The 14,096-nt window shown below is 40.6% G+C and overlaps 1 protein-coding gene across 1 annotated transcript; it reads right to left on the bottom strand.

The window, feature by feature from the left end:
* Positions 1 to 951, bottom strand: LOC131825744 (olfactory receptor 1I1). The gene has a single exon (XM_059165150.1). The coding sequence runs from the start codon at positions 949 to 951 to the stop codon at positions 1 to 3; it is 951 nt and encodes a 316-aa protein (XP_059021133.1).
* Positions 952 to 14,096: the final 13,145 nt, after the last annotated feature.

The following is a 14,096-nucleotide window of genomic DNA, read 5'->3' as shown; positions in this document are numbered from 1 at the left end:
CTAAGATTGAGAAGAGACTGCTTTGCTGACGAGCTTCTTCAGGGCTGCCTTCATCTCCTTGTTCCTTAGGCTGTATATAAAAGGGTTCAGCATGGGGATGACCACCCCACACATCAGGGCAGCTGCCTTGTCCTTCTGGGAGGAGGCAGGAGATGTGGGTTGCAAGTACACGGCAAAGATGGTACCATAGAACAGTGATACCACAGTGAGGTGTGAGCCACAAGTGGAGAAGGCTTTCCACTTGCCCTGAGCAGAAGGGATCTTGAAGACTGCCCAGAAAATGCAGGTGTAGGAGAGAAGGATGCACAAGAGGGGGCTGATGCCCATGATGATGCCAAAAGCAAAAATCACCAGCTCATTGGTGTGGGTATCAGAGCAGGAGAGCTTCAACAGGGGCATGAGATCACAGAAGAAGTGGGGGATTTTGGAGCCAGCACAGAAAGTCAGCTGAGCCATGAGGCAGGTGTGGACAAGTGACTGGAGATTGGTGATCAGCCATGGTCCCCCCAACAGCAACCCGCAAACACAAGGGCTCATGATGACTGAGTAGCGTAGAGGATAGACAATAGCCACGAAGCGGTCAATGGCCATCACAGCCAGGAGGAAGCTGTCCATGGTCCCAAACAGGTGGAAGGTGTACATCTGAGCAAGGCAGCCCACAAAGGAGATGGCCTGGTTCTGGGTCCAAAGGTTCACCAGCATCTTGGGGACAGTGGTGGAAGAAAAGAAGGTATCGACAAGGGACAGGTTGGAGAGGAAGAAGTACATGGGCGTGTGGAGGCGGACATCTGTGATGATGGCCAGGACAATGAGCAGGTTCCCAAAGATGGTGACCAGGTACACAGAAAGGAACAGCCCAAAGAGGAGAGTCTGATGCTCTGGCTTTTCTGTGAGTCCCAAAAGGAGGAATTCTGAGATTGTTGTTTGATTTTTTTGGTTTTTTGGTTCCATGGACAATCTGTGTCTACTGTAAAAGAAATAAAAGGGGAGAGGAAAGCAACGTAAAACTGGGAGTCAGAAATGGAGTTCCTGTCCTGGCTCCCCATCGGGATTGAAGTTCTGTGAAGATCCATGGGTTTCTGTTTCTCTCCAACAAACCCATGCATGCCTGAGATAGTTAGCATCTCAAAAACTGAACTCATGTGTTTAGAGAGAACTTAGACATTTGCCCATAAACACCTTTGTGTTTTTAGTGGAGTAACGCTTTGTAGAAAACAAAATTAAGCTGGATCAAACCTAAACTGAAACCCAGTACAGGGAGAGGGAATCTTATCAGCCTCTTTTATTCCTTGTCTTCCTTTCCCTTTATCCTCTCTTTCCTCCCCTCCTTCCATTTCATCCTTCCTTCACATGATACAATTTTTGCATCCATTTCAGGTTAATGACCAAGAATACAAGGACAGATAGCACTGCTCCACTGTTTCCAGTGATGGCCAAATTTATTTGGGGGCATTTATGATCTTCTACCACGTCATCACTGTAGTAAACCCACTTTCATCCTTTGTGAGACAGCACCCAGTATATGTTTGGGAAGACACAGAGACCATGACCACGGATGAACCCAGAAAGCTGGGTAAATGGAGATTTTAAAGAAAACTTTCATGGTAAAAAAAGAATATCTGTTGTATCACCACTTCTCAACATGGAGGCTTAAGTGGGTAGAAGAAGAATAAATGAAACAAGATGGGATTGGGAGGGAGACAAACCATAAGTGACTCTTAATCTCACAAAACAAACTGAGGGTTGCTGGGGGGAGGGGGTTTGGGAGAAGGGGGTGGGATTATGGACATTGGGGAGGGTATGTGATTTGGTGAGTGCTGTGAAGTGTGTAAACCTGGTGATTCACAGACCTGTACCCCTGGGGATAAAAATATATGTTTATAAAAAATAAAAAATTAAAAAAAAAAAAAGAATATCTGGAGGTTTAAAGCTAATGGTCTTTTGGAAGTATATTTTGTCATTAGTTGTAGTTTTGCAGGACAAAAAAATTTTTATACTTTCTTATGTTCTAGAGAGGCTGTCACTAGCCGTTGGAATACTTTTGTACCCTCAGGAAAATATACATTGTTATAGAATGGCAAACAGCATTTAAGAAGTTTATTCAAAAGAAAACTCCCAGACATAGTCCAGATGGTTCAAAAATAAGCTGGTTTCTTAAAAATGACAACAATGTCCCCAAATCCCTGTTTGGTGGAAAGCAAAGCGTGCCATGTGCTTACTCCTGTAGGAACTATGATGACAAGAAAAGTGAGTTTATAATATGAACGGATATGAAAACAGTGACCAATGTGAGACCAACATTTAAAGAAATGCCCACATGTAGGCATGTTGTGATAATATTCTCATTCACCCATTTAACACTGGTATGGCCCTGGTTTTATTTTCCCATGTATTTAGAAGGGAATTGGGAGTTCATCCTAGACCATTGTAATCTGTAGTATCAGAGATGACTTTTGAGTTAATCTCTGCTTTGGCTTCAGCTGTTTGGGACTTAGGAGAAACTTCATGCTAAAAACCCCAAGAAAGCATGTGTTTATCCCATCCACACGAGACCACCAAAGCCTGGTTGCATTTGCCTTTCCAAGTCTCCACCTCCTGGTATGCACAGAGACACTTCCTTTCACTTGATGAACATTTACAGAGAGTGTGTTAGGGGTCACATAGTTCTCTTATGATACATGGATGATATAGGTAAAGCCCAGCATGGCACGACTCACCACATTTTTTTTTTTTTAAAGTTCAGATGCATTTTTCCCCATTTTATTTCTTTTCAGTGTTCCAAAATTCATTGTTTATGTGCTATACCCAGTGGTCCATGCAATACATGCCCTCCATAACACCCACCACCAGGCTCTCCCAACCCCCTACCCCACCTCCCCTCCGAAACCCTGTTTGTTCTCAGAGTCCATAGTCTCTCATGGTTTGTGTCCCCCTCCACTTTCCCCATCTCACTTCTCCTCTTCATCTCCCAATGTCCTCCATGTTATTCTTTATGCTTCACAAGTAAGTGAAACCATATTTTTATAAAATCTCAATATTGACTCTTTTCAGCGAAGAGAGGATCTTCTTTAACTCATTGCTTAACTGGTTGGGTCCCCATGGCTTAAAAGCAATTATGGACAAGAACACAACAGAGGCATTTTGTGATTGTATCTGTAGAGTGTTGAGTCTTTCTTTTCTTCTCCTTCTCCTCCTCCTCCTCCTCCTCCTCCTCCTCCTCCTCCTCCTCCTCCTCCTTCTTCTTCTTCTTCTTCTTCTTCTTCTTCTTCTTCATCTTCTTCATCTTCTTCCCTTCCTCTTCTTTCTCCTCCTCCTTCTTCTCCTTCCTCCTCTTCCTCTTCTTTTTTAAAGATTTATTTATTTCAGAGAGAGACAGAGAGGGAGAGAGCAAGAGCGAAAGGAAGGAGGCACTAAAGGAGACGGAGAAACTCAAGCAGATTCTGTGTTGAGCACAGAGCCTGAATCAGGTCTTGATCTTAAGACCCATGAGGTCATGACCTGAGCCAAAACCAAGATTTGGCCATTAACGGACAGTACCACCCAGGTGTGTGGAGTGTTGAGCCTTCCTAGGAATCACAACTTCTTTATGCGCAGTGGGAGATGATGTTGGCCACACCCGACGATGAGGAGTCAGGCTGGAAGCGATGCTAGGGGCCCTCAGCTTGCACCTGCACCATAACCCGTCTGGACAGATTTATTTTTGCTCTCTCACATGTCATTGCTTCTCTGAGTGCATCTCATGAGGAGCAGCATTTCAAAGCTAAACTCTGCTGTCAACACTTGCTAGGAAAACTGTTCAGTCCCAAGCATCTAACATTATTGCCACTTTCTGATGGCGCATGGGAGAAGAATGAGGCTGTAAGAGAGCTGTAAGTCAGCTGCAAGGAAGAGGGAGCAGGGATCGACAGTAGAGAAGACTGTTGCCCTGAACAACTTCTCAGTTCCGTGTTTCTTAGGTACAGACAGGAATCAACAGAGGAGCCAAAGAAGGCTACACATTAATCATATGCCTTATAGATAAACAAGAAGGAAGGCAAAGTATATCTGGTCAAGCAATATAAGTTTATAGTTGAGCAAGCACATTCAAAGGGATCATCTAATTAGCCACAGGTGCTCTCTGGAGAAGGAGATAATGGAAAAATGAAGCAGGTGACCTTCCACCCTGAGCAGGCCGGCCATCTTCAGAGGCCTGTTGCCAGTACATGTTTTTCTTAAGACTGTATATAAGCATGCTTAGTAACTAGTATAATTCCTTTAAGTTATATTTTAAGGAATACATTGTTGCAATTATCTTCCCTCTGCCCATCGAGGAATGCTAGTCTCCAGAAAGATTTACGGTGAGCTGAAAGGGGGCAGGATGTACATGGGAGAACACAGTAGGTGGACAGGTGTGTATAAGAGAGGTGACAGGTGATTCTGAGGTGTTGTGAGAACAAGGGGAGGGATGCAGATATCTGCTAGGAACCTTGGAGGTAGAAGAGGTGTCGAAAGGGGGTTTTCAGGAAGGGAAGCAGTGTAATTTCCTCTTTGCTGACCTCAAGAGATCTCTTGATCTCTTGATCAAACCTCTTACTACTTACCACAATTTTTCAGAGGTCTCTTTGAGACTTTGTAAGGTAATGCTCAGGTTCTCTGGGCTGCACATGTAACCGAGAGTCCCTTCCTGGCAATACATTTGCAGCTGTCCTTGGTTGTTGAGATGAAGTCCTTGGTTGCACTAGAGTGGTAGTCCTCAACATTGATCTGCATCAGTGTCTCCCAGAGGGCTGGAGCTGTGCCCTGGAGTGTCTGTGCTGGGGCTTGAGAATCAGCACTTCTAGGAAGTTCCTAGGGATGCTGCTGCTGCTAGCCCGGGGACCACATCTGGAGAACCGCCACCCACAGTGGAGAGAGCTGTTTTTCAATCTCTCCCATGTGTGCGGGTGTCCCTCAATTGCAGACCCTAACCATTCTTTCTTCTCATGACCTGCTACAGAGGTGTGTCCCCTGTGACCTCTATCCACTCAGAGGGTATAGAATTGGTGTCAGACACTTCTCTTTCTTAGGGTATCCAGAAAAAGAAGGATTTCCTCTTTCTCAGTCCCATCCAGCTCATTTCCCTTCCCCATCCTTCACTCACTTACCAGGATGGTGTCACCAAAAAGATGGTCCTGGCAAACCTCCTCCTCCACTGACTTCCAGGGGATCCTGAGGTCAGTGCTAAGCCTTCAGGAAGGACAGAGGGAGACCATTCAAGTTGTGATGGCTGGGGAAAAATTGATGTCTGGGGTGGGGGGAATGATGTGTTGGCCCCGTCCTGGGGCAGGTGAGCAGGGGGCCAGGGATGCAGTAGGATATTTACAGTTTGGGGACTCTTGGGGACTCTATCCCCATGGCTCCTTGTTAAGAAGGAAAATGCTAGTTGCTTTTTTTCCAGAAACATGTGGCTTATTCCCTGGGGTATGTGCACTCTCAGATGATGGAGAGGTGAGGAGATGGAAAAGTCACCAGGGATTCATTCTCACTGAACACCCCTCAAAATCCTCTCCTAACCATGAGAGACTATGGATTCTGAAAAACAATCTGAGGGGTTTGAAGTGGCGGGGGAGTGGGAAGATGGGGGAACCAGGTGGTGGGTATTATAGAGGGCACGGATTGCATGGAGCATTGGGTGTGGTGCAAAAATAATGAATACTGTTATGCTGAAAATAAACAAAAAATTAGTTAAAAAAAATCCTCTCCTAACCCAGACTGAGCCTCATAGCAGTTCCTAGACAGGAAGGTCTGGTGGTCCAAACCCTCCACAGGGCACTCAGATGCCTGAATCAGTGTCCTTTCATTCATTCCATCGTGATGGGAATTCTACAAGGAAGAGAATTTATGCAGTCTGGTTTGCCAAGGAAAGCTTCTAGAAAGTTAGAAAAGTCAGTCAGGTCAAATGAATGACTTTATCAAACACTTCCTGTCATGTTCCATAGGTCAGATGCTGTGCTTGACGTTGGGGCTTTGAACCACCAACTTGTTAAAAACGCCTTCCTGTCAGCCACATGCAGGGCTCAGCATTCATTAACCCTACCAAGTGCACTTTGCATGGGGATTAGGGAATCTCTGTTCTACTCTTCCATCAACAACATTGGTGAGCCTTTGTTGGGGTGCTCACATCATGACCCCAATTTCTGCTCCCCTTTCTCCTGGAACCCTTTTATTTTTACCCTTTCTTCCATTGGCTTTCTGTTGTATTTAAAAATTTCTTTTAAAATGTGTACAGTCTAGGTCCCCATCCCTCTAGTTCTGAACAAGTCACCTCAATGGATTGCCCCTATTAATGATTTCTTTTTTTTTTTTAAAGACTTTGTTTATTTATTTGACAGAGATCACAAGTAGGCAGAGAGACAGGCCAAGAGAGAGAGGAGGAAGCAGGCTCCACGCCAAGCAGAGAGCCCGATGTGGGACTCCCTCCCAGGACCCTGAGATCATAACCTGAGCCGAAGGCAGAGGCTTAACCCATTGTGCCACCCAGGGGCTCCCTATTAATGATTTCTTATGTAACCTTCCAGAGTTTCTTTACACACACACACGCACACTCACCCTCTCTCTCTTTCTCTCTCTTACCTCTTTTTGTACATAAAAGTAGCATATTATAATACTGTTCTGAATCTTGCATTTTTTACTTACTTAGTTTTTTTTTTAGTGTTTTTAAAAATTAAGTTCAGAGGTAAAATTAAGTGATTCATCAGTGTAGAAAACACACAGTACTTATCTCCTCCCCCTTACTTAATTTATTTTGGTGGTATTTTCATATCCTTAATTTTTCTACAGCTCTTTATTTCCCATCAAATAGATGGTGCCACAGTCTATGTCATCAGTTTCTTTTGATGAATGTTTCCAGTCTTTGCTAAAATGAATACTCTGTACATGTATTATTTCACACTATAGCTTTGTCATGTCCAAGTTATTATTATACTTGTCCATGTATACATGGACATTATACATGGACATGTGTCCATGACACATGTCCTTGTATAATTATAATATAATATAATATAATATAATATAATATAATGGAATCACACATTGTGTAGGCTTTTGATAAAGCTTGGCTTTTTACACTTAGTGTAATCTTGATAGACAACCAACTTGTTGCACATAGCAGTCGTTCCTTCCTTTTTATGACAAGTAGTATCCATAGTATAGACCAACTGTAATGTGTTTTCCAGTCATTCACTGAAGGTTGTCTCCAATCTGGCTATTACAAATAAAGCTGTTATGAACATTCATGTGCATATTTTTAGTGGACATACATTTTCATATCTCTGAGAGTATGAGTGCTGGGTTTATAAGTGTATATTTAAATTTTTAAGAAACTATAGGTATGAATATATATTTTATATACACATATATTTGTAAGAAAATAGATATAAAACTGTATATATTGGGGCCCCTGGATGGCTCAGTGGATTAAGCCTCTGCCTTTGGCTCAGGTCATGATCTCAGGGTCCTGGGATCGAGTCCCATATTGCTCAGCGGGGAGCCTGCTTCCTCCTCTCTCTGCGTGCCTCTCTGCCTACTTGTGATCTCTCTCTCTCTGCCAAATAAATAAAATCTTTAAAAAACTGTATATATTTTATCAATCATTTATCACCTATCTATAATCTATTTATCTATCATCTCTCTATATCAACCATCTATCTAGTACCCTTAAACCCCTTTATGACTCCACCTTCTTATTCATCTCTTCTCTTCAAGGATAACCACTTTCTTGATTTCTACTACCTTAGATTAATGTGCTTTTTCTTTCCTTTTTTTTTTTTAAAGATTTTATTTATTTATTTGACAGACAGAGATCACAAGTAGGCAGAGAGGCAGGCAGAGGAAGAGAGAAAGGGAAGCAGGCTCCTTGTGGAGCAGAGAGCCCGATGCGGGGCTCGATCCCAGGATGCTGAGATCATGACCTGAGCTGAAGGCAGCGGCTTAACCCACTGAGCCACCCAGGCGCCCCTAATGTGCTTTTTCTTGAACATTATTTAAACACAGTCATGTATACTTTTTTTTCATGTTGCCTATTACTTAACATTATACTTGTGAGAGTCATTACAGTTGCTGTGTATAAGACAAGTATAACTTGGTTAAGATATTTTGAATTGAGTTTTTCTTGGAAAGGATCCCCAAAATTGATATCCAGTGTTTGAGTGAGCATGATAAACAAAATACTCCAAAGACCTAAGAATCTACTTCATAGGTGCTCAGTAAACATTCTCTGTGAGAGCTTGGCTCAGTCAGTTGGAAGAGGTAGAGCTCAGTCTCTTGGGTTTATTTCCATGCTACTAGGCACCCTCTCCTGTATATGCCTGCTGGTCTCTGGGAAGGCTGGGAGGCAGAAAAGTGTAGTGGTTAAACTCAGACAAGACGTAGCTCTGCCACTTACTGGATGTGAGATCCTTGGGAAGTATTAAATACAACCGAACCTTTCTTTCCTCACCTGAGGTATGAGGATGATACTTACTCACTTCGCAGGCAGGTTGTGAAGTTTGTATGGCACAATGTATGTAAAGTGCTTAGGGCAGCTATTGCATTCAATCAGCACTCAATGAAAGTGCCTGTGGTTATTGCACTGTAGCTCCTTGGTGGTTTCTAGAGCTCAGAAGGCTTGCTTGTGTTTCCAGCACCCGACATGTTGGCCCAGATCTCAAATGACAGTGTTGCATTTTCAAAGTCATAGCCCTTAGTCAGATCTAGCCAAGAAGGAGTAAAGTCTAACTGAGGTAAAGAGGAAGAGAAAGGCTATTCTGATCAGTTTGACTGATTATGGCCAGGTATATAGTCAATGAACCACGAGAGACTATGGACTCCAAGAAACAAACTGGGGGTTCTAGGGGGGAGGAGAGTGGGGGGATGGGTGAGCAGGGCAATGGGTGTTAAGGAGGGCGTGTATTGCATGGAGCACTGGGTGTTAGTGTGAAAACAATGGATCATGTAACACTACATCAGAAACTAATGTACTGTATGCTAACAACACAATAAAAAAAGACAACTTAAGAATAACATAAAAAAATGTCAGATGATATTCTGTCATATGGGTAGCAGTTTGCTTTTAAGTAATAAAAGAAAAGAATTATGTTAAAGGAAAGTAGAACACAATAATAGTACAGAGGTATGTAGGTTGGGGCTGAAGGTAGTAGCATGCCAAGACCATCACATCTTCCCATGATTCTCACTTGCTCTTCCTTTAAATAAATCTCTGCTCAGATACCATTTCCCTGATCACACCTATCTGCGCATGGTGTTTCCTTCTGGGGAAATGAAAATATTTTGGAACTAGATATAGGTGATGATTGCACAACATTGTGAATGTACTTGATGCTCTTGAATGGTACACTTTGACATGGTTAAAGTTGTACATTTTAGGTTATGTGTATTTTACCCCAGTAAAAAAGCATCTTTCCTGCATCATTGTTGAACCCCTTACAATGCCTTTTCTCCCTCCATTGCACACAGTGCTACCCATTATGCTCTTGTTCATCGGCAGTCTCCCCACCAGAATCCATAACATCACGGTCTTTGTCAACCACACTATTTCCAATACCTAGAATAGTCTTTGACATTTGATAGGGGCTTGATAATCTTTTTTTTTTTTAACTGTTTGTGTAACATCCTTTTTCAAGTTTTTTTTTAAAATTAAATTAAATTTTTTTTCAGTGTTCTGAAATTCATTGTTTATGCACCACACCTAGTGCTCCATGCAATAGTGCCCTTCTTAGGGGCTTGATAAATTATTTTAATGCAGTGACTGAGTGAACATATGGAAGATAAAAGTGCTTACACCTTTGACTTAGCAGTTCCGCCCCTAGGGAAATGTCTGCACATGTGCACAAAGAGGCATAGACCAGGATACTGGTCATGGTATTGAAAGATTTTGTGGAAATTAAAAAAAAAAAGATTTTATTTATTTATTTGACAGAGCATAAATAGTCAGAGAGGCAGGCAGAGAGAGAGGGGGAAGCAGGCTCCCTGCTGAGCAGAGAGTCCGTGGGGATCAATCCCAGGGCCCTGAAATCATGACCTGAGCTGAAAGCAGAGCCTTAACCCACTGAGCTACCCAGGTGCCCCAAGACTTTGTAAAATTTACATTGGTGGTACATTGAGATGACTTTTGGTCATCTTGAACATTTAAAATTTTATTGTATGTGTGTATTTTTTATTAAGATGTAAATGACAGATAACATTTTGTAAGATAGGCAATGTGTTGGTTTGATACATTTATATATTGCAATATGATTATCACCATAATATTAGCTAACACCCTTATCATATTGCATAATTATAATTTCTTTTTCTGTCGTGAGAACATTTATGATCTAGCTTTTTAAATTTAAATTCACTTAGCCGGGGCACCTGGATGGCTCAGTGGGTTAAAGCCTCTGCCTTCGGCTTAGGTCATGATCCCAGGGTCCTGGGATTGAGCCCCACATTGGGCTCTCTGCTTAGTGGGGAGCCTGCTTCCTCCTCTCTCTCTGCCTGCCTGTCTCTCTGCCTACTTGTGATCTGTCTGTCAAATAAATAAATAAAAAATCTTAAAAAAAAAAAAAATTCCCCAGCAAGCTCTACCCCTCCCCCCACCTGAAATAAATAAATGAAATCTTATTAAAAATACTTAATAAAACAAAAACCTGGTGAATTATAGAAGCCCAAAGCCATATGTAAGTTGCAGACACATAGACATTGCAACAACCATTGGGCAAAAATGGGAGGCTGAGTCCCAGGTTTCTATATTCTAGGAATTCATGAAAATATTTCTTGAGGTGGGCCATCTGCTCTATTGATGTGGTTTTCAAGAAATACTCAGAAAAATGACATTATAAAACCGAAGAAGATTTTTAAAAAAGCATGTCTGCTCAGGTAGTGAACGCAGTGTAAACCCCAACATTACAGAAACAAAGAAATTTCCCTTGTTCGTCAAATCACAGCAAGGTGATGCTTAACTGAATACTTACATGTTGAACTTAATACTGAAGATACATTGTAAATAGTCACTTGTCCAGGGGAAGTAGCCAGGAAAGTATTAAATATTGCTGTTATATTTGTTTTAATTGCCTTTGTGTTTATAGGAAGAGTAATACTATTTAAAAAAAAACTGGAAATTTTCTCTTTTCATTTTGAAAAGTTGGAAACAACTTCATTAAAGGAAATGAAATATCTGGAATCTAAAAAAAAATTCACTTAGCCAACATTTAATACATCATTAGCAACTTTCAAGTATATAATATAGTACTGTTGACTATAGTCACTATGTTATGTATTAAATTTCCAGAATTTATTTATCTCCTAGTTGCAGGTTTCTATCCTTTTTTTTAAAAAAAGATTTCATTTATTTCTTTGATACACAGAGATTACAAGTAGTCAGAGAGGCAGACAGAGAGAGAGGAGGAAGCAGGTTCTCTGCTGAGCAGAGAGCCCGATGTGGGGCTCGATTCCAGGACCCTGAGACTATGACCTGAGCAGAAGGCAGAGGCTTTAACCCACTGAGCCACCCAGGATAAAGGTTTGTATCCTTTAAAACATCTCCCCAACTCCCCACTCCCACTGGTAACCACCATTCCACTCTCTCTGAGTTCAGCTTTTTTAGATTCTACATATAAGTGATATCATATACTACTTGTCTTTCTTTGCTTGACTTATCTCACTTAGCCTAATACCCTCAAGGTGTATCTATTTTGTCACAAATGGCAGAATTTCCTTTGTTATGGTTGAATAATATTTTAACGCTTATCTCCAATTTATGGCAAAGGATACTACTTTCCACTTATCATAATAGGTAACTGTTTCCTAAATAACTGTAGTAATATATAATTCACACACCATAAACTCACCCTTTGAAAGTATAGGATTCAGTGATCTTTGGTGTATTCAAATTCTAGAACTTGTTCATCAGCCCAAAATGAAACTGCATACCCATTAAGCTGTCAGTCCCATTTCTTCCTCCCCCAGCCCCTGGGACCACTAATCTGTTTTCTTTTGCTATGATTTGCCTATTCTGGTAATTTCATAGAAATCAAATCATATAATAAGGGCTTTTCCCACTTGGCATAACATTTCAAAGTTCTGTAGCCCAAATCAGTCTTTTGTCCCTTTTAATAACAAATAGTATTGTGTGGATAGTTATTCCCTTTAAATAAAAAAATGAATCCTTTAAAAAATCACTGAAATAATGAAGGCAGGGATATGTACATAATGGGATGAAGGTAGAATGCAAAAGACCAAAGTTTGGGAAACTGGAAAATAGGAAACCCATTTGGATATATGCATAATTGATGTAAACTACACGGGTGCGTCTTCTGGGTGTGCAAACATTCTTTAATTCTGTGGTTTGGAAGGGAGGATTATTTTTTCAAGTCTTCCCACCAGCTCTGGCTTCACCCTATTCTGTCGAATAATCAGTGGGAACATGTTGGGTGTAGTCAGGAAATGCTCAGTATCTGTTCCTTAGTTTCTTCCGTCACAGTAAATCTGTCTAAAGGAGTAGATGTGTTGCCTTTGTTAAAGAGTTTAACCCACCTGGGATGGTGTAGAGTGGCTGGATGATAATTCATCTTGACACGATAATGTTCTAACCCCAAGCACCAGGATCAAAAATTTAAATTCTTCTCCAGTTTAGCACAATGTCAAAATTCAACATGACCGAACAAAAATGGAAACAAAACCAAAAAACAAAAACCAACCAACCAAACAAAAACCCCAAAACCATATTCAGAAGAGGGGATCAGATGACTAAACTTACTATGGTCATTATTTTCACAATGCATGTAAGTCAAGAAATTATGCTGGATGCTTAAATTTATGTAGTGCTGGATATTAATAATATCTCAATAAAACTGGAAAAATGAAATGTTAAAATGCTGAAAAATAAGCATTCCAGAAATATTAAGCATTACACAAAAATTTTATGATTTGCCAATCTTTTATCATGCCTTGAAATTGCATTGTATTCTAATAGCAACGTATTAAAACTGATGAAATGATTTACATAGATTACAAACCATTGGTCTACTCCCCCTACTTTATATTCATTGATGATTATTGCATTCTTTAGCAATCATGGTTAAGTCAGGGAAAAAAAAACTATGCCAGTTAAAATTTTTGTTTGTTTTTAATAAACTCTTTGTTTTGGAATCCTTTAGATTTACTGAAAAGTTAAAAAAATAATATAGAGAGTTTATGTTCTAATTTCTTTAATATTAGTATCTTATGTAACCCGAGTGCATTTGTTAAAACTAACATTGCCACAGTACTACTGACTCTTAGTCAGAGTTCACCAATTTACGCACAAATGTCCTTTCTCTGTTCCAGGATCCAAAACAGGATATCACATTGTTCTTATGATCTTGTTTGCTTAGTCTCCTTCAATCTATGACAATTTCTCTGTCTTGTCATGTCTTTCGTGACCTTGATAGTTTTAAAGAGCATCATTGGTCAGATATTTTGTGAGATATCCCTTATTTTAGGTTTGTCTGATGTTTTCTCATCGTTAGCATAGTATTATGGAATTGGGGTTGAAAACACCCTATTTATTTATTTTTTAAAAACGAGACTCAGGAGTTTATTTAGATTTGACCAGTTTTCGAATAGTGTCCTCCTTCTGGTCCAAGCACCAACATAAGGTACCACATGGTTTTTAATTGTCATGTCTCTCCACTCTGCTTTAATTTGTGATAGTTTTTCAGTCTCTCCTTATTTTTCATGACCTTGACAGTCTTGAGGAAGACTGGTTGGGCAGCATGTGGGATGTCAACTGATCTGAATTTGTCTGATATTTTCCCCATGATTAGGTTGGGATTATGGATCTTTGGAAAAAATGCCCTAGAGGTGAGGTGCCCCTTTTATCATATCATTTCAGAAGGTACACGAAATCCACATGAACATCTCTTTCACTTGGTTAGTTTTCTTCACTGCAAAGTACTCAAGTTTATTTTTTTAATTTAAATGCAATTAGCCAACATATCATACGTTGTTAGTTTCTGATGTAGTAGTGATCAATGATTCATTAGTTGCATATAACACCCAGTGCTCATCGCTATTTTAAAAACAGCTTTATTGAGATATAATTCACATACCATACAATT

This window comes from Mustela lutreola, chromosome 2, assembly GCF_030435805.1.
Source record: "Mustela lutreola isolate mMusLut2 chromosome 2, mMusLut2.pri, whole genome shotgun sequence".
Classification (NCBI taxonomy): Eukaryota; Metazoa; Chordata; class Mammalia; order Carnivora; family Mustelidae; genus Mustela; species Mustela lutreola.
This window is presented reverse-complemented; position numbering and strand designations above follow the sequence as displayed.